The sequence below is a fragment of the Bombus bifarius genome, unplaced genomic scaffold (genome assembly GCF_011952205.1).
Source record: "Bombus bifarius isolate JDL3187 unplaced genomic scaffold, Bbif_JDL3187 scf7180000008266, whole genome shotgun sequence".
NCBI lineage: Eukaryota > Metazoa > Arthropoda > Insecta > Hymenoptera > Apidae > Bombus > Bombus bifarius.
In genome coordinates, this window is record NW_022884551.1 from 73,273 (window position 1) to 95,373 (window position 22,101).

Sequence of the window (22,101 nt, forward strand, 5' to 3'; positions counted from 1 at the left end):
TTTAACTGACGGGTAATGTAACACGTTATGAAAGTTTATGTTTTGCCCGATATCTATTCTTATGTCGTGTAAAAACCAAATAATAACTCAAAAATTCCCAAGACTAGTTATTAGTTAACTAATTACGCGAACGATTTTCAAGTAATTACTTTTTAAAGTAAGATAATATTCCTTTTTTCTATCGTAATGATCCGTATAGTATTAGGTTGTGCGAAAAGTTTCTTTCGTTTTATAAGGAAATAATAGACGCACAATATCTTTTGTTTTATATTAGTTTATTGAACTACGCACGAACATAATAATAGAAATAGAACGAAATGGACCATACCTAATTCTATAAAATAATACAAAACAGAAATTGTCGTTCATCTATTATCACCAAAGGACACAACCCAGCAAACACGAAGATGGTATCCCACTGGGGATACCCACATGATAATCAAACAGCTAAAAAATTTAACCAAATGTCCAAACTGGACAAATTGTGAATGTAAAGAATTAAATAAAAAAAAAAGAAAATTTATTATCACCTTATGAAACGAAAGAAACTTTTCGGACAACCTAATACTATACGAAAGTCTCAGACCATCTACCAAACGGAAATGTTTTATTTTTATAAACGAATATAAAGGTATTTGATATTATTTTTAATCAGCTGTTGCTTTTTAAAAAGTGTTGTTTAGAAAAATGCTTAATTCGAAGTAATTGATACGTCGAACACATCTGCTTTGGTTTCGTCGAAAACTTTGTCAAATAATTTTTCAATCAACTTATTCTATGCTATTTATTTTTAGTATTTTAAAATATCATTCAAAATATTATTAAATATTAGAATCTTCGATCTACAATTCCATTTATTAAACCTGTCCATATAAAATTTGCGAAGCAGGAAAAATTACAAAACAAGTGACACCATAAAGTGAACATCTAACGATTCGCTTTTATATAACATTATGCGGAAAAACATTTCTTAAAAATATGATCAGTTATCAATGTTAGTATTATTTTGTAGTATTAGTAGTAGTATTTTGCATAGTAATGTATAACAATTTAATAGATATATAAAAATATGCAAGGAAACATAGAATGTATATCGTAAAAATATGTAAAACGTATAAAATATTGTAGTCGTTATGACAATTACTGAATAAAACAAATTTCTGCGCAAACTCTATTTTTCGTTTATTTCTGTTCATAAAAATACAAAGTTGCGTATGGATCCGTAATTTAATAACAATATGATTTCCTAGTTTAATTGCAGAATATTTGCCACAAAGATCGCTGGTTCCGCGGGAATTATTAACAAATAGCAACCTGTTTGATGATGCGAAATCCGTCGATAATCGATCATCAGAAGCGCGATCGATGTAAACGGCAACAGCAAACGTATTATCAACGGCGTAATTGCACATCTACATGATTCGAACCCTTCTCTTTCACCCGTCACGAGACCGATCTCTGTGAAAAATGTGTAGCACGCTGGAGAAAGGTTAGCCACACGGTTATTAGACACACAGAGTCAGTCTCATACGAACCGATTGCAAAACGCACGGACGGCCTTTTACAAGTGACGCAAAAACTTTTCCCCCGCATTACTTCCAATTAGCGGATTAATGACTTTGGCTTTAACGCGATCACACATGCGACCTCGCATGGGAAACCGAACTCACCAACGAGGAGGAAAGTGAAACGATTCGAGTAAAGGATCGCGACCGAATCACCCTTTGATAGAAAATTGCGATTTTACCGCCAAGTAAATCGGCCGCGTCACCTTTTTTATCGAGAAAACAGGCGATTTATAGCGAAAAATCATTCCACCGGATGAAAAAGTTCAAGGAAATTGTCAGCGTATCTTGTACGCCGGCGCGGTGCGGCGTACAAATCGAGCTATTCGAATTACGCAAGTGATTCTGAAATACCAGGAAGTCTTACCTGAATGGTATGCACAATCGTATCTGCTATCTGGTTTTCCGAATACGGAATCAGTAATGGCGTATAATCTCATCGTCGGAATCGGTCGCTTTCAGACTTTTAGCTGAACGATAGTCGTCTCGCGCGCCTTTTGCAATCGTCGTAATAACGCTATCAACCGCGACTCGATGCGTATTATGTCATCATTATTAGTACCTTTTTATTTAGTTCCTTTTTCCTTTTTAATGACGATATTTTGAAATCGTTAACGATCAAGGAAGAAATTTTCTAATATTTTATTTGCCGAATTTTCATGCTCATCTATTGTATTTTCTCATCTTGTAGTATTTAATCTCCGACTATTAATGATACTGATTTCTTATTAATAAATATTGATAGTTCGAAATTTTATGAACAGCTCGTTATATTGATAATATCGTCGAGATATCGGTAAATTGAATTTAATTGACCGCGTAAAGTGTACACTGCCGTTCAGAAGTTTACAACACACTTTGCTTTTTTGGGGAAACAAACTTTATCCTACATTTTTCCGAGAAATAAGAATATTATAATTATAACTGTCGTTTTTAGGCATAGTTGATCATAGTTTCGATACCGTAAAGGAATAATACTATGAACATAATAATTACTTACTTAATCCCAAGTCGCTTAAGGGAGAAGCAAAAAATGTTTATAGAATTCAAGATCATATAGCATCTTAGGGTTAAAAAAGTTATTATTTCTCGAAGTTGTAGCCTCCAAACTTTTGACTTACATTCTGCTTCAATTATTTTGTGCCGGTCATGCTATGCACCTTAGCGATATCTTAAATATACAGGGTTGTTGGTAACTGGTGGTACAAGCGGAAAGGTGGTACAATTCTGCGCGAAAAAAGAAATCGAAAATATAGAATAAAAATTTTTCGTTTGAGGCTTTGTTTTCGAGAAAATCGACTTTGAATTTTCGCTCGGTACGCGTGCGGTACGTTATAACGGATCTCACTGTAGATCGTTGTCTCGATGGAAAAATTTAAAAAAAAATTTTTATTCTATATTTTCCATTTCTTTTTTCGAGTACAATCACCCCCTTTCCGCTTGTACCATCAGTTACCAACCACCCTGTATAACCAACATATAGAAAGTATTGTAATATCGTGGACGAGGTACCTGGCGGGGGGGGGGATATCGTGCGAATTATAAACAAGCGGTTGCTGAGCATGTGCATGATGGGGCTTAAACAAAAGATACGAGACTAAGACAAAAGACAAAGGGTTGCTAAGGGACATAAACGAATTAACGGCAGTATGAGTTGAGAAGCCAGGGAGTGTGGATTGCGTTGTCGAGATAGTGTTGTTAGCGTCGTTGAGAGAGAGTTCAATCTGTGTTAACGAGAGTTGTTAATTAATTATAATACCTTGTTACGATTAGTTCATGTTAAATAACCATTGTTTTCTGTTTAATCCATTTATTATTAGTAAACTAATTATTATATTTACGATACTACAGTATTATTAAAATAGACTGCAGATGTTTACACAACCCTATATTCTTATGAACAGAACTAAAGAAATGAGAGTCGAACAGTTCTATCTACCAAGCATTTGCTAAACATCATAACACTTTATTTTGAACGTTTCATATATTTTTGCATATCGTATGCATTCTGTAGATTTTTGGAATATTAAATTTCCTGAAAATGCACAAATACTATAGTCTATTGATAAGTTCTATCTACTAAGTATTTGCTAAAGATCATAATACTTTATTTTGAATGCTTCATATATTTTTGCATATCATGTGCATTCTGTAGATTTTTGGAACCTTAAATTTCCTGAAATTGCACAAATACTATAATCTATTAATGAGTTCTATTTACTAAGTATTTCCTAAAGATCATAATACATTATTTTGAACGTTTCGTATATTTTTGCATATTATGTGCATTCTGTAGATTTTTGGAACCTTAAATTTCCTGAAAATGCACAAATACTATAGTCTATTGATAAGTTCTATCTACTAAGTGTTTGCTAAACATCATAATACTTTGTTTTGAATGTTTCATATATTTTTGCATGTCGTATGCATTCTGTAGATTTTTGGAATCTTAAATTTCCTGAAAATGCACAAATACTATAGTCTATTAATGAGTTCTATTTACTAAGTATTTCCTAAAGATCATAATACTTTATTTTCAACGTTTCATATATTTTTGCATGTCATATGCATTCTGTAGATTTTTGGAACCTTAAATTTCCTGAAAATGCACAAATACTATAGTCTATTAATGAGTTCTATTTACTAAGTATTTGCTAAAGATCATAATACTTTATTTTGAATGCTTCATATATTTTTGCATGCCATATGCATTCTGTAGATGTTTGGAACCTTAAATTTCCTGAAATTGCACAAATACTATAATCTATTAATGAGTTCTATTTACTAAGTATTTCCTAAAGATCATAATATTTTATTTTCAACGTTTCATATATTTTTGCATGTCGTATGCATTCTGTAGATTTTTGGAACCTTAAATTTCCTGAAAATGCACAAATACTGTAGTCTATTAATGAGTTCTATTTACTAAGTATTTCCTAAAGATCATAATACATTATTTTGAACGTTTCATATATTTTTGCATATCATATGCATTCTGTAGATTTTTGGAATCTTAAATTTCCTGAAAATGCACAAATACTATAGTCTATTAATAAGTTCTATCTACTAAGCATTTGCTAAACATCATAACACTTTATTTTCAACGTTTCATATATTTTTGCATGCCATATGCATTCTGTAGATGTTTGGAACCTTAAATTTCCTGAAATTGCACAAATACTATAATCTATTAATGAGTTCTATTTACTAAGTATTTGCTAAAGATCATAATACTTTATTTTGAACGTTTTATATATTTTTGCATATCATATGCATTCTGTAGATTTTTGGAACCTTAAATTTCTTGAAAATGCACAAATACTATAGTCTATTAATGAGTTCTATTTACTAAGTATTTGCTAAAAATCATAATACTTTCTTTTAAACGTTTCATATATTTTTACATATTATATGCATTCTGTAGATTTTTGGAATCTTAAATTTCCTGAAAATGCACAAATACTATAATCTATTGATAAGTTATCAATAATATGTATATCGGTAATTATCGATTATAATCATCGATACTATAGCATTTCCAGCGTCGACAAGCGATGAAAGACATCGTTGCGATTTCGCATTAGTGACGTTGTTCGCATTCGACAGGTTTATGTTTCTATTTCTAATGATGTAACACGCAAGCATGTAATAGCGAGTTTGTATACTTGTCTGCATTGCATCACTAGAAATATTCATCTGCTGAATCGCACGAGGTCATCGATGTGAAATTACAACGTCACATTGCTTATTTATATGGGGTCGTAATCCTTTGATATACTCTTGCGGCTATACTTCTACGATCTTTCAAAAATTTATTTCGTTATTTCTAGTTTCACGCTTGCTAAAACTAGTTTCTGTATGTAAACTGATTGTGCTTCAAATTTAGATATGCGTAACTTTAGATATCTATTTTCCATTTCAAAGAATAATTTTAAATTGAGTAACTTTCTTTGTATGGTAACAATACCTGAAATTACATTACTTGATTTCAAATGATTTCCAGTAACTTCACTTATATGGATACAAATTGAGAGTAAAGGCAGATTAATCTCGATACTCAACAATCCGAGTAATTCGTTGTCTAAAATAGACAGTAAACAGGAAATATTCAGCACCACAATTGATTTCATCACATTATCTCGATTTTATTTAGGAAAGAACGAATTCCGTCACTTTTCTATGATTAATACAGCTTATTGGAAATAAATCAATACTATAATCGCACGTTTAGAAGCAGTGCGATTTAGTCTGCTATTGCTTTCAATGTCTCAATTTTTAATCATTTTACTTGCATTCGATTCAGTTCATTAAGTTTTAGATTCAGTGAAATAAATGATGCGATGTTGCTAAGATTTCTATTTCTAAGGATATAATACACACGTGCGTGTAATTCATTATTATATAGTGTTATTTATTGTCACTTTTTTAAAAATATTAATTTGCAGAATTATACGATGTTATCAGTTTAAAATCATAACAAGAGAAGAACATCGGGTAGCCTGATCAGCGCTACAAAAATCGCAAAATATAATAGACAGATGTCGGATTTTGAAGCATTTATGGGACATTTGAAGATACAACGATACACAAAATGTGTATAATACGTAAAAATATATCAAATATTTTCAATATAAAATATTCGTTATAATATGTGATATGCGAAAGAAATCTCCGCTTTCTTTAGTTCTGTTCGCATGAATTTGAATTTGCATTTTTCTATCATCCTTTCCAAAGAATAACAGTTAAACAGCGAATTTTTATATAAATTCATATTTATACGAACTACAGTAGAGCTGTAAAATATAGAATCTAAAGAAATGTTTGTTTCACTCCTGAAATATTATAGCAAGTGTTTTACTTTGAACATTTTCTATATTTTTTATATATTATACAGGATGGTTGGTAACTGGTGATGCAAGCGGAAAGGGGGTGATTCTACGCGAAAAAAGAAGTCGAAAATATAGAATAAAAATTTTTTTTTTTTAATTTTTCCATCGAGACAACGATTTACAGTGAGATCCGTTATAACGAGACGCGATAAAGTGCACGCGTACCGAGCGAAAATTCAAAGTCGCTTTTCTCGAAAACAAAGCCTCGAACGAACAATTTTTATTCTATATTTTCGACTTCTTTTTTCGCGTAGAATCACCCCCTTTCCGCTTGTACTACCAGTTACCAACCATCCTGTATATGTCCTGGTTATTTTTGTATATCTAAATTTTCCATGAAGTTGTAAACACCTATAGCTCGATGATAGGCCTGTTTGAATTAAATTGAACCAAACATCATCTACATTCTACATCAGACATTCTAAATAACAAACTTTCTAGAATGAAAATCTATGATCAGCTGGTGAAGGGATAGTAAATTTTTGATCGAACTCACTTGAAGTATGAGCGTCTTAAGCTCTTGATCGCTGAGAAACGCTGGCTTATAATGACCTTCCGTGTATGAGGTAACAGCGCCTAATATGGTTTTCAAGTGCTGCACAGCCATCCTCAGCACGGTCAGTTTATCGAGTTTACGAGACATCGCGTGACACATCGGTACCATCGCTGAAAGCTCGGTGATATAAGTGTTCATCTTGTCCCTTCGTCTTTTCTCGATTTCGCTGTGATTTTGCCTAGAAGATAATACGAAACAGAAAATATTAGCATATATTCTACGATTCAGTGATTTTGAGAAAGATAGTAGTATGAATTAGGTTCAATATAGCTCTCATTACTAAATGAACTTTTGCACTTTTTTATACTGATGCTTAATCCTTTTCAGTCTAATGAGATGATATAGCTGAAAGTAATTTTTAAAAACACTGCTAAATTGTTAGAGGTGTCCTAACATCACTGAAACCCATTTATATGAAGTCATGCGATTCCATGATATGAACTATGAACTATTTTAAAAACTATCTCCGATATGTGTACGTTGTTTTTAATTAAAATGAAATATAGTTAGTTTCAAAAGAAATATCCGTCTCAAACGGATTAGGTTGCAAATCCAAAGAATATCTGTGGGGAAAATTATTTCTAAATCCAGATTTAAATTGAAAAATTGTATGTTTTTATAATTACTACCACAGTTCTTCGAAATAAAAACTAGAGTGTACTTATGAGTCATAAATCACAACTCGCAAGAATGATTTCCGATTCTAATTAATTATGTTGAGTGGTCAAATAAATCATTCGTGTCCATATTGTGGAATTTATTAATTCCAAAATTCTTATTACAGGCTTTTATTATTATTGCCTATAAAATAGTAATATAAAAAATTATTAAAAATCGCTTTATAAAAATTTTCTTAAAAACCTTAACAATTAATTGAATATTCACTTCTTATACGTTATATTCACCCTTGTGATAAAGTATTATAATATAAGTTTAAACATATACATGCAGCAAGCTAAATATAATTCGAATTAATAAATTTCAAAATTTCAAAGACGTTAAAGTATTTTTCGTGCCATTTTTAAAATATCATTTCTATTCTATATTTTTTATTCCCAACATACTCTATTTCAGAAAACAACTTTGAAATCTTCGTTTACGAGTGTCGAAACTCTTGTGAATGATGTACCATGATCATTAGAAAATTATCACAGCGAATTATTGTCGTATTAAAAATCTTATCGCGTATATATCGTAATCCTCGAGTTCTATTTCATTATTCAATCTTCACATTCGTATTATTCATTTTCCTATTGTACGTGTATTTTGCCGTAACTTTTAGACAGGCGTCACAAAGTTCTCTGTGTAATTCATCTGAATTTTTTTCAATGGAATTTTTATGTTTGTATAACTTTATAATTTTTATATATAGGATTCAGATTTATAAACCAGTTATAGAGAGTAACTAGTTACAAGAGCAAAATACAATGACGAGATATAAAATATAAGATATAAAATACAGGATGGTTGTTAACTGGTGATGCAAGCGGAAAGGGGGTGATCCTACGTGAAAAAAGAAGTTGAAAATATATGTCGGAGATGAAAGGAAAACCGGAGCCTTCCCTTTGCAATTTTGAGAAAGCCTTCTAATGCTTTAGCCTAGATTTTATCATAACTGTAATTAAGCAATTGTCATTTGTAATTGTTTGATATTTGTGAAAGCGAAAGTGGGTTCGAGGTGACAACTGGTCGCCGAACGTAGCCACGGTCACGGGATAAACGTTTTGCCTGACGAAGGTGTGGATCGGTTGTATCGTTCTCCCTAGAAATCACATAGAATTGTACTTTAGAGATGTCGATATAATGGGACACACGTTGTATTAGGAATCAATCTCCAGACAGAAACTGCCTAGCAACGGCGTTTGGATCTTTCTCGATGTTTCCAAAGAGTATACAACAAACTTGTGACAGAAATTGCCTAGCAACAACGATTGGAACCTTCTCGATGCCTTCAGCGAGCATATAACAAACAAATACAGTCGTATAGCGAAAAAGATTTTCATCAGATATTCATTCGTGTGATCGCCTTGGAAAGTGATACATCGAGCAGTTTACCGAGTGTCTCAGCAATCGTATTTTTTTTGTGTTTAAAATTATTCTACGCATAGCAAAGAGTTATCCCGTTGACCGTGGATTCGTTTGAACCTAGGAACATTGTTAATAATGTTAATTAAATTCATTATTCGTAAAACCTATTAATCGTTAATCTCATTTTTTTTCGTTAAATTTATTATTCGTAAAACATATTATTTGTTACTCTTATTATTCGTTAAACTTATTATTCTTTAATCTAATTATTAATTAAACTTATCGTTTGTTAATCTTATCATTTATTAAACTCATTATTCATAATATTTTGTAAAATCTTGTTTATTCGCGTAAATATATTCTCTGTCTCGTAAAACGATGGCTAACTCAAACGAAGAATCGTTACGCGCCTTAAATCCTAATGATAACCCGACATATAGAACAAAAAATTCTTTTTATTTCTTTTTTAATTTTTTTAAAAATTTACAGTGAGATCCGTTATAACAAGACGAGATAAAGTGCACGCGTACCGAGCGAAAATCCAAAGTCGATTTTCTCGAAAACAAAGCCTCAAACGAAAAATTGTTATTCTATATTTTCGATTTCTTTTTTTGCGTAGAATCATCCTCTTTCCGCTTGTACCACCTGTTACCAACCACCCTGTATAATAATAGTAACGTACACATTCGTCACTCTCCTGTCTTCGTCGTTCGAGTACACCTGCGTCTTAAAAACAAAAGAAACAAATGTTCGAACGACGTCTTCTACATCCACAGACGCGCATAATCTATATTCTTCTATAATTCTTATTACTTAAACCTGTTAATAGTTTCTAAAAGTTCTTGCTACATAAGTATAGAATTTTATATTTCGGTTATTATGCTTCTTACGAAGCCAAACAAATGTCCTAATATTTATGAACGTGAATGTACGTATATTTTCAACATCCAAGAATCTAGTAAGAAGAAATACCAAAATGTAAGAAACTCCTCGCGATAGTTGATCCGTCGATGAGGAAAAAATCGCACGAGGTCATTGATACATTAAATTTCTCGTTCTTCTTCCTCGTAAGCCTCTGTCATCTTCTTCAGAGTCGTGACCCGTCTCACGGCGAATAAATTATAAAGGCGATTCAGCTAATAAATGGCGCTTTTGTGAGCGAACATCGGTGATTTGTCTAACAGGAATTCGCATTCATGTCCTGTAGCGATCAATTGCCGAGCGGAAGTCGCGGCTACAAGAAACCAGTTTTGGTTTACGGGTCGCGCGCCGCTTTATTAATTTAAAAAACATGCGATCATTGTAATGTCCTGGACTATAAGCTCGGTCAACAGTCGCGTATAACACATTTTAATATGATTTTAATCCTTGTCTAGGTATCGATTAAGCTTCGTTTCTCACTCTTACGTTCTTACGCAACCATGTTTACTTACATGCTGTAATCATCATTGCCAGAGAGAAAGTTAATTAATAATTGATTCTCTTGTTAGTGGTTAAAGATTCAGGGAAGTTAAAGGCATCTTCTAATGGTCCCTGTTCCTCCTTGGGTATTTTACTTCTTATTCGTAAATTTTGATAACATTTAAGAGTCTATAATGTATTATCGTGCTTATGATTAGCTTATCGTACATTGGAATTTTGTTTCTTCATGATATATGTATATATAAAAGGTATCCAACTAGCCTAAGAGTATTAAATAGGATGATGTACAAATTAGCATCATTACAGATTTAAATAGTACCACTAAAGTTAGATATCTTTTGTTTCAACAACTTTTTGTACTTTGCGTAATTGTAATAAGTACAGAACACACAAGAACCACATCTAGGGAGGTTTTAAACAAGTAATTTATGCATACGTTCTGTCAATTATCTCAGTGGATCAATGAATTTAAAGAAATTTTTTTTCTGTGCATAATAAATTATGCAAAAACAATTTGTTAAGCTCTTAATTGGGTATCATCTATTCAGTATATATGTTGGATTGTCGGATAAGTTTTGCATCTTTTCTAGTGTGAATTATAAACTTTATTCCAACACTTTGTAACAAGAGAATTAAACTAAATATGTACTATTCTGTTCGATAATCTTCTACTGTGTATTAAGTAGCGCCATTATTCTATCCATGTAAAATTTTTGTAGTTTCTGCGTAAAAACGTGAAAGGCTTCAGACTTATCCGACAAAGCAATATCTTATAATGTTATGTACTAGATGCGTTAATATCTCATAATATAGTTATATTACATACCCATACATATATCCATATAAATATACGTATTATATATGTATTATACTAAAATAATAGCATCATATATATAATAATATAATATATAATAATAATAATATCAATGATAGCATTATATATGATTCACTATCCATCGTTATAGTTAAAGTTTTATTATTTTATATTTGTTTGTGTATAAATCGAGGATCAGTTTAAGATCATATAAGAGAAAGCATCTAGCAAAAATTGATACACGTAAAAAGAAAAGTCAATTTACATATATCCTCAATGATATCTAATGATATGATCTATGAACAAAATGACCTTTACATGATATAAACCAATTTACATTACAAATATAAATAGTTTGTGTAACAACCAGTTATACTCATGCCGTCATAATGTTATGATATCAACTTGAATAATCTATGATTAATAATTTATATATTTTTTATCTCGTTGTTTGATAGTTTAAATTAATTTTTTAATCATAATTTCGTTACATGCGTATGTGTTTGTTTAACATGTTTAACGCGGAGTTGATTTCAGTTGATCTTTTATTCATGCGGATCACATTTTAAGTTAAAAATTCTTTGATTAAATACTATATATTTAAATTACACTAAAATATGTAATGAAATATATAATTAATGTTGTAATTGCCACAATACAGAAATACATGAAATACCACAATATTGCATATTGAGGGTAGTTTCGTTTATCTGTCATACGATGTAACTGACGTGAATAGAAAATCTTTCAACGCCACTTTGAAAATGTTCGAAAATGTGTATTAAAATGACGAAGAATTCAAAATGAACCTTATAGATATAAAGAATAATTATCTCTTCGAGTTCTACGAGTACTTTTACTGTTTTATGGGATATAAGTATTAGAAATTTGAATAACGTGTAATGACATTTAGAATGTGAAATTTATAGTACCTATTATATTTGACATTATTCACTGTTAAAAGACTAAAATTCATCTTGTCACTATATATTTATCTTTCATGCATATTTCCTAGCGTTGTAGAAATTTCATTATAAACTTGACTGTGTCATTTAGCGACGATATCGACATTCACAAATCCTGTGAAAGCAAGTAGATGCAATATGTCCTACGATTTCTCCAACGAAGATCGGACACACAGGGAAATATTTTATATTACGTATTCGAAAATAGCTTAAACGCAACAGAAATCATATTGTACATTTGTCGTAGCATAAACAGTTTGCGCACAAAACAAAGAATACTAATTTGCCGAATCTCTCCTAAATTTAATTTTTTCATTCAACATCACTTGAAAGCTATGATGTTGTAGATTGTTGAATTTATCTTGATATACGCTACATATGATCGGAAATGTAGGGACAACGGGTCTTTCTTTTCTTTCTTTTGGAATTTTGGGAAGACCCCCGATACTTTGGTCTAAACTATTTATTATAGCTGTACTTAAATAACAGAAATTAGATGTAGTAGTTGTGATACGATCTGATTATGTTTGCCCGAGATTTGAGACAGTGGGCTTGGGCTCGAGGTGACACAACTGGTCGCCAAACGTAGCTACGGTCACGGGATGAACGTTTTACTTAACAGAAGAAGTACCAATATCGAGGGACACACGCTGTATTAACAAACAAGCTCCGGGCAGGAGCAATGTCAGCTCTACGCGGATCTGCCTAGTAACGGCGCCTGAAATTTTGTCGATATATGCAATTGACAAATGTGATCGTATGAGTCTTTTATTCTTGTGATCACCTTGGAGAGTTTGCACGCATCGTCTTGTCAGTCAGTCAGAAAGATACCGTGCGTCACAGCTAACGTCACTTTGCGTTTCAAAATATATTCAATTGTACAAAGAGTTTTCCCGTTGACCGTGGATTCGTTATTGAACCTAAGAACATTGTCTTTGACATCAAGAGTGTCTAATCACCACGTTTAATTGTCAAACTCTGTTAGATCAACATTTGTACTTATAATTGTAAATATAATCTCCATTGAACAACAACGATGGCTTGTTTTAATGAAGATACGTTACACGCTCCTAAGTCTAATGCCAACCCGACAGATATTCCTCTTTTTGTCCATGGACCCTTTAAATGAAATATGTCGATGATCTTAAAAATTCGGAAAAATTAGCTTTGAAAGAAAGAAATCACGAATTACAATATTAGTCGTTCTGGATCAAACAACTTTACCATGGGACAATATTATGATAAACACAAATTTGGTGCAGATGAACGTGCCTCGGAGATCTCTAAGTGATGATCGTTTTCTCAAATGAAACTAAGTATATTCATTAATCTATAATATGTTGATCTTTGAAACTTACCTTCGTTAAACATTTTCCAAATTTTGCATTCGAAAGGACTTCCACCTTCTCGAAAATTACATATCTAATCTGTTGGCAGGCGTCCCTAATGCGTGCCTTTATATTCCCTCTGAATAAGGAGAAGTGAAATTTCATTTCCACAAAGGTTTCCAGATCTAACATCTTAGATTTTTCCTTCTGAGGCTTTATACAAGAAAAAGTATATCGAGAGGAACCTACTGCTCCCGACAATATGAATGATCGCAAACATCGTTCTTGAGATGTGCAACTTTTGAGAGGATATCATTTAAGGATAGAATAAATCACCGTGTTAATGCCCAAGACTGTCCTTTCGAATGCTGGAGAACAATTTTAAAAATGTTTAACGAAGGTAAGTTTTGAATGGTCTTGCATGACTTACAAAGACCAACGTGTTATAGATCAATGAATTTGTCTCAGAATCAGCTATATAATTGGTTAAATGAAAGCATATAGTTTCATTTGAAAAAACAGAGGTCACCCAGAGATTTCGGAAGCACCTCCATCTACACTTGTCTTTATCGTAAGATGTTCCCCCTGAAACAGAACAAATTCTACGTGAAACATTTTTTTGAATAACGACTAGTTTGAGATAATTACGTGAATGAATAAAAATGAGACACGCTGTATGCAGAATATATATGAAAGTCGAGGATGAGCTCTAGGAGCATCTGGTACTCATCAAAGCAAACAAAAAAATCTTAATCTTAAATAATCTTAATAAACATTTAAAATCTTAATAAACACGCCATAGAAATCATTAGTTTCAGAACATGAACATAGGAATATAGAGACCAGCAACAATTGAGGGGTCGAAGTCCTTTTCGGGGATGGGGGCATGGTAGTTTTTTATTGCGCAGGTGCAATCTTATTTTCATCGAGTAAGAGCGACTAGTAGTCGACTGGTAACTGGTTTATTTCCTCCTTTTGTCATATATCATTTTAAGTCAGTTTATGAGCGCGTCACTGAGTGTGCGACACATATGTAATAAACTAATTTTATTTAAAGGTCAATAAATATAATAAATAATAAAATCGACAAAAAGTTTTGTTTAGAAAATTATTAATTATTACATATTATTAATACATCGTACTCACTTTATGCAATAGATATTAACAGTTTTACGGTTTATTAAAAAATGTATTATCAGTATAGTTATGAATTTAGGTAATTAAATTAACATCTTATAATACAATTTTTAATATTCATTATAAATCTGTGACCAACGTTTACTTTCACGGTGATAAGTTATATATTGTTATGAAATTCGTTAGATCAAATCCTTATCAAAATGTTTACTTATGTTAGTTTAGTTATATTAGTATATTAAAATAATGTTGCAAAACTTACTTAATCCATTGAGCAGTCGCAAAACTAAGTACCAAGCGAAAATTATAAAAACTTTTCATATGTACAGATTTCAGGTTTTAACCATTCGTAATTGTAAACAAATTAATTTGAAACTTGAAGCCTGAATATTTGGAAATTTCGCGAATTAATCTCGGATCTCATGACCGTGTCATTCCCACTCGCTGGAAATGATTTCACATCTCTCCTTTAAAGTACAGGTTTATGGTCGGCCCCTATATTTCTATATCTATAATTTCCATGTTTCAGAATTACGAGTTGCCTAGTGTATACAAGTATAGTATATAGTAAACTGGTTACTTCGTTAAATGAGTTAATATAATTCGAATCGAACTGCTGCCAAGAGATAAGAGGAATGCCGAAGATCTTTCAACGCGTTCATGCTGCTATGAGGGAACGAGCTAAAGCGTTGAAACGAACGAAGGACATATTGAATGTATGCTGTGAAGGTAATGTGTTAGTGACAAAAACATCTTGAAACAGCGAGTCTAATCGTTTTTAAATCCACGTATATTAAGATTCTTTTTCTTGTGTATGATGAGTACATGCTCGTAAATTTTGTCCCCAACTTTTATACACACCCAGTATTTGTGTATTTGGTATTTATTTTATGACATACAAATGTAATATATGTAAATATACGCAATTGTCTAAAAACCACACGTATATTTATCTATCAGTTAATAATAATAATATAAGAGCAAGAATAAATGAAATATACGGTTTTAAACTTTTAGCCTTAATCGACTAATGATTTGGTTAACTGGCTGTACTATTTACTATTAATAAACTTACTACAGAGCAAAATGGCTGTTTAAATATTCCCAAGATAGAAGATAAACTGCGCTGTCACTTTTTGTCGTCTTTCTAATCTACGTTGGCGTACATTGGATTAATGATGTCGTCAATGAAGCCAGAGTAAAGAATCAAGGCAGGTCAAGGTGGCACTCGCCTTGGCAATACCTGACATAATACTACATAACCGCTGACCAAGATTAAACTTTGTACCATAATGAGGTTTCTTGCTACGTTGAAACCAACTCGTGCATGCTTTACGTATTCCCCTTAGCCCCTAACTTATCATACTTTTCGAGTATATACATATAATAGAATCTTGATTATTAACCCCTTCCCGTACTTTATCGAGTCAGACTCGCGATGAAGATTTTGGCCCAAACATAAATATCGCGAGTCTAACTCGCGACCAGATACTTGGGCCAAACGTAAACATAACAAGCCGAGCTCGCGGACTGTTTTTTTGCCCGTTACGATCGTCACTGAATGTTAGTTCCTGTCAGTGCCTCATGACAGTTAGTCATGATTCTTATCGTTGCTGTCACGAAGCAGTCCAATTATTAAAATTTAAGAAACCCCTTCAAAATGGGAGATACAAAAGTGTTAAATGAAGACAGTGATAACGAATCCTCTGATAGTGACGTGATTATGCCAGTCGCAAAGCGTGTAAGGCGTATGATTATACATGAGAGTAGCGAAGAGGAAAGTACGACACGACAATCATGGATTTGGCAAAAAGTAAAAAACACACCGATAGCTTGGAAGTATTCTGAACATCATGGAACAAAAGCGTCTGTCTTAAATAATGTAAGCGACGATCCAGGAATACTAGACCTATTCTTTATTACATTTGATAACAAGTTTTGTGAAGTATTGCGACTGTTTACGAGCATCAGTCTGGTCTGTTTAGCGCGCGTCGATGTCTACCGCTTGGGTCCGAGTTTCGTCGAACTAAATGGCACGGGAAGGGGTTAAAATACATTTTACCGGAATGATGAATTATCGGAATATCGAAATGGAAAATTTAGAAGTTGTCTCTTATAAAACGATAATAGGCAATGAAAGGAATTATTACAGTTTTGTTCAATAGCTCTTGTTCCTAATAAATATCAATATTTATAAAATAATTGATAATAAATATTTGTCTCTTCCATAGAAATTCGTTATTCGATTATCTGAATAGCGATTAACAGAAAATTTAGGGATGGTCCCTTATAAGGATGTAATTTTAATATAATCTTAAATCCCCTATAATCTTAAAAGGATAATATAAAATTGCGAAACAAGGAAGGAGTTATTACATTTTTATTCAACAGTTGTCGTGCCTTTTAAATATTAATATTTTTAAAATAAATTAAAATAAATATCTTTAATTGCCTCTTGCATGGAAACAAAATGTGTCGAACAGCGCATGCCATAAGTAACTCGGGTAATGTAGGTTCTTCTAAACTTTCACTGGATAGAATGCGCGGATCGTAATAAGGATAGTAACTCTACATAATATTTGCTTCTTTTCTAATCATTTACAACCGCATTAACCGTTTGCATAAGTTATTAGCGATGAAAAGGAATGAGAAGTTAGTATTACAAATTATTATATCATTTAGTAATCTATATCGATTAAAGCAGAGCTGGACAAATTTGACTATCTAAATATCTTTCTATTTATGAAATTCGTATAGCTTGTTAGATATTCTTGTTATACTTTACTTACTTTTTGCTATCGTCGTTTGTGCGAACAGATTTGGCATCGTCTCCCGTGTCGTCCAATAAATCACTACTGTCGCTGAAACAGAAAGTGCAACGTTGATTGTAAAAATATCGTTTGAAACTTTTATCAGAAAAGTATGTCGGTGTGTAAATTAATTTCATGGCCTTTTCAAGCCAAATTTAAATTTTTAACTATTTAATTTTAACTATTTAAAAATTTAAAAGTATTTAAAACTATTTAAAAACTATTTTAAACTATTTAAAAATTTAAAAATTTAATTTTAACTATTTAATTATAAAATTCGTTTAACTAAATTACATTAAATTTAATTAGCAAAGTAAATTTTATTGCTTATCTGTTATAAGGCATGTAGCGGTAAAATGATAGATAGTGCTGCTTTAAAATCATTGTAAGATGGAAAATCTTTGAATCTAAATCATCGTCCAAGACAGATAAATGATGACATTGAAATTAATTTATTATCTATTATTATAATTACATGGAGCAAATGGAAAATAAAATATAATAAAATATAAATAAAATATAGTATCCTGATGTATGTTTAATATTAGAATATCAAACATATTAGTATAAGATTTATTGTTACTCTTATACTAGATACATCGTTATTTTAATTAATTAGTGATCATAGGAAAAATTGACTGATTCGGTTTTTAGTTTTGTTTTCACTCTATGAGTGTGAAATAATATAGTGAAATAATAATTGATGAAGACCTACTCGAGTCCTGAGACGTCGAAACACCAGGAAACCAAGTATATACTGAATCAATTTCTTCGGCGTGTACACCTCAAAAGGGGCGTTACCCCTTTTGATGTAAAATTTCACCAAGTTTAGTTTGTGTACAGCTTCGTCGTAGAAACTTCAAGAGGCACGCATAATTTTCATACCTTTATTACGAAGAGTCTTTAATTCGTTTCTAAATACATTATTCTATCTCAAATTATATATTGCTTACAAAATGGAATACATCTTTTGCTTGTAATATATAATTTAATTACACTTGGTCTACATCAAATGAAGTTAAACATGAATTTGGACAATTTCAAAATTGTATAGGTATCTGAACTTAAATTAAAATTTTCCTATACATAAATCGATCTAATTCAATAAGATTCAAGCAAAAGAATAATGTGCAAAGACATTAATGTAGTTTTGTCAAGATATAGAAGATATATATAAAAGCCCACTATCCAAAAACAAATTTTCATGGTTTATACAAAGTAGCTTATTATAAACATTAGAGTGCAGATAAATATTTCTGCATTTTTTAGTCATTTATAGACGCAGAAATATAAGAAACACGCATAATATACGAAACTATATAAAATACCGAAAATATGGTATTCGTTGTAATACATATTTAGCGACTGAAACAAATCTTTGCTTGGATCCCATTGCTGTAGGTTGTATTTGCAAAAATATGAATCTGTCTAAATATCCACAGTCTGGTTATTATACTGCTATAAATATTTGAATTCCTTCAAAGTCCACAATATCGTATCACCTAAATGAATGAAGAGAAAATAATGAAAAACATATTAAACTAATTCATAATAAATCAAACGAATTGCGTTGAAAATAAATTGCAAATGTCGAACGGTGTTGCGTGTGTAATAATGGTGTGTAATTTAATCAAATCTAATCTAATACAAAATAATTGCCTCAAATCCAAAACAAAATATATAACTTCTATGTAGAAGAAATGTTTAATACTATGGGAAGTATTGGAAAATCTAAAACACTGCTGATCAAAAGGAAGCTTTGTTCTGATTTTGTCCAAGGTTTCGACTTCATGGTTCATGAACTCTCTTAAACACGCGAAATTGGATAGATTCCGGTCAGAGGTAGCACAACCGTGCTGGTGACTAAAGGCAATTTCGACTAGCCATATCCCGAGAGACGCAAATCTTCGGTTCTGTTAATGATTAAGTTAACCCTTTGAGCGGGTAACCGACACCTTGATTGGTAATTACTTGGAGTTGCGTTCGTTTAACGGGAATGTCAAAGCGGAAGCAGGAGGGTGAAACAGGCCAGAAAGATGTTTGTAGATGGAAATATCACTCTTGAATACATTTAGGTGGCTTCGTTTCAACGTATTCTCCATGGGTGGCAGGTTAATATGTGTAATAGTTCAATACGCCGTACGACTTCCACTTACGTCTATAGTGAAACTGGCTTCGTACGGAACAAAGTGGTTCTCTTATATTTGATTCTTTTGGGTGTCTTGCTTTGATCATATCAATTCGGTATAATGCTACCAAGGCTTACTATTATGGCGGAAAAATATTATTTTCGTTCCATATTTTCTGAATTCCTCTAGAATTTAAAAATTGTATATTCCTTTCCGCGTCATAAAACAATATCTTTTATTTTAAAATCTGAAATTTTAATATCTATGTACATGATTATGAAGTGTATCTAGTGTAAGACATATTTTGTATGAGTTAGATACATTGTTCTATGTTATTTCACTCGATTCCATTAAAGTTTCAATTTCATAACAGTGCGTATGAGACTGATTTGATACAAACGATACAAACGTGGAAAACTAAATTTCGTGTATTTAATGTATCATTTTGAGTCATAGTAGATAGATAAAATCCTTATTATCAACTGTTAAGTAATCAGAACATCTGCAATATTTTATTTGTCGGGTTTGTCGGGTTGGCGCTAGTTTTAGGGGCGCGTTGCGTATCTTCATTAGGACAAGCCATCGTAGTTGTTCAATGGAGATTATATTTACAATTATATGTACAAATGTTGATCTAACAGACTTTGACAATTAAACGTGGTGATTAGACACTTTTGATGTCAAAGACAATGTTCTTAGGTTCAAACGAATCCACGGTCAACGGGATAACTCTTTGTACAATTGAATATATTTTGAAACGCAAAGTGACGTTAGCTGTGACGCACGGTATCTTTCTGACTCACTGACAAGACGATGCGTGCAAACTCTCCAAAGTGATCACAAGAATAAAAGACTCATACGATCACATTTGTCAATTGTATATTGACCGGGGATATCGACAAAATTTCAGGCGCCGTTACTAGGCAGACTCGCGTAGAGCCGACATTGCTCCTGCCCGGGGTTTGATTGTTAATACAACGCGTGTCCCTCGATATTGGTACTTCTTCTGTTAGGTAAAAACGTTCGTCCCGTGACCGTGGCTACGTTCGGCGACCAGTTGTGTCACCTCGAGCCCAAGCCCACTGTCGCAAATCTCGGGCAAACATAATCAGATCGTATCTCAACAACTACTTCTAAGTTCTATTATTTAAGTACAGCTATAATGAACAGTTTAGACCAAAGCATTGGGAATGTTCCGAAAATTCCTAAAGAAAAGCCCTTTCTCTCTACATCTTCGACATATCAATACGGTCGATTATAGGATACGACAAATACATGTACTCGGTGGGACAGATGTTCTTAGGAAGCTCCTTATCCTGTAAAATTTTAAAGAGAAATTTCAAGCTTTCTTATCTAATGCATCCAAAGAAATCGCTTCAAAGGAATTTACGTAAAATATTTAATATGAAAAATATATATTGCTATGAATATTTGCAGCCTACTAGTAATCGAAAACATTCAGGGCAATAGCTTGATAAAGATGAACATGCAAAATATACAGGGTGGTTGGTAACTGGTGGTACAAGCGGAAAGGGGGTGATTCTACGCGAAAAAAGAAGTCGAAAATATAGAATAAAAATTGTTCGTTCGAGGCTTTGTTTTCGAGAAAATCGACTTTGAATTTTCGCTCGGTACGCGCGCAGTACGTTATAACGGATCTCACTGTAGATCGTTGTCTCGATGGAAAAATTAAAAAAAAAAGAAAAAAATTAAAAAAAATTTTTTATTCTATATTTTCGACTTCTTTTTTCGCGTAGAATCACCCCCTTTCCGCTTGTACCACCAGTTACCAACCACCCTGTATATCAGAATCATTGCTTCATTCCAAGAAGATAATAATAAGTAGTGATTCGTAGAACTTACATATTACTACTCCATACGATGCTGGCGTATAATTACGGTAGAAATCCAAATTAGTGAACAAATGAAAATTAATGCTGTTATACAATAATGCAAAAGCTTGTGTAATGAAAATGAGGTAATTATTGAGGATAAGGGCAGCCTTACCGACCTGAACGTTCTTGAAATATGCTGACAAAGTCTTCAAGGCTTCACCTATTCCACCAACAACACTTGTTCTTGAAAAATATTCCAGGAATAACAATTGCTCACGAAAGTATTGAAAATAGAATAGAGAAAGAAAGAAATAACGAATACAACAGAACTCTCGAAGCTACTGCAATCACAAGAAGCACTCTCGGTATGTGAACGAAGAAAAAAGCCAACTTTGAAGTAAGAAATGAATTATACATATCGAAAAATGATAAAATTAATAGATTACCAGATAAATTCTACGAGAAATCAAGAAGAAAATCGTCACGTATAATTCTTTAAACGTCCTTTAAATCGATTATTAGAATTTCAAGTTCGTGTTGTAAGTTTAGTACAAAGCATTATAAAAAAGGCACAAATGAACGCCAACGTGATATATCGCCATTGTTAATTATCAGTACAAGGA

General features: G+C 32.2%; 1 protein-coding gene across 3 annotated transcripts in view; it reads right to left on the reverse strand.

Annotated features, from left to right (window-relative positions):
- The window catches only part of LOC117212035 (protein cycle), a 95,621-nt gene that overhangs the window by 40,496 nt on the left and 33,024 nt on the right, over window positions 1-22,101 (reverse strand). For all 3 annotated transcript variants that reach the window (XM_033456483.1, XM_033456482.1, XM_033456484.1), the window contains exons 4-5: window positions 17,494-17,565; window positions 6,951-7,188 (exon numbers count right to left, since the gene is read on the reverse strand). In XM_033456483.1, the coding sequence (XP_033312374.1) occupies window positions 6,951-7,188; window positions 17,494-17,565 (310 nt within the window). The remainder of the gene's footprint in view (window positions 1-6,950; window positions 7,189-17,493; window positions 17,566-22,101) is intronic.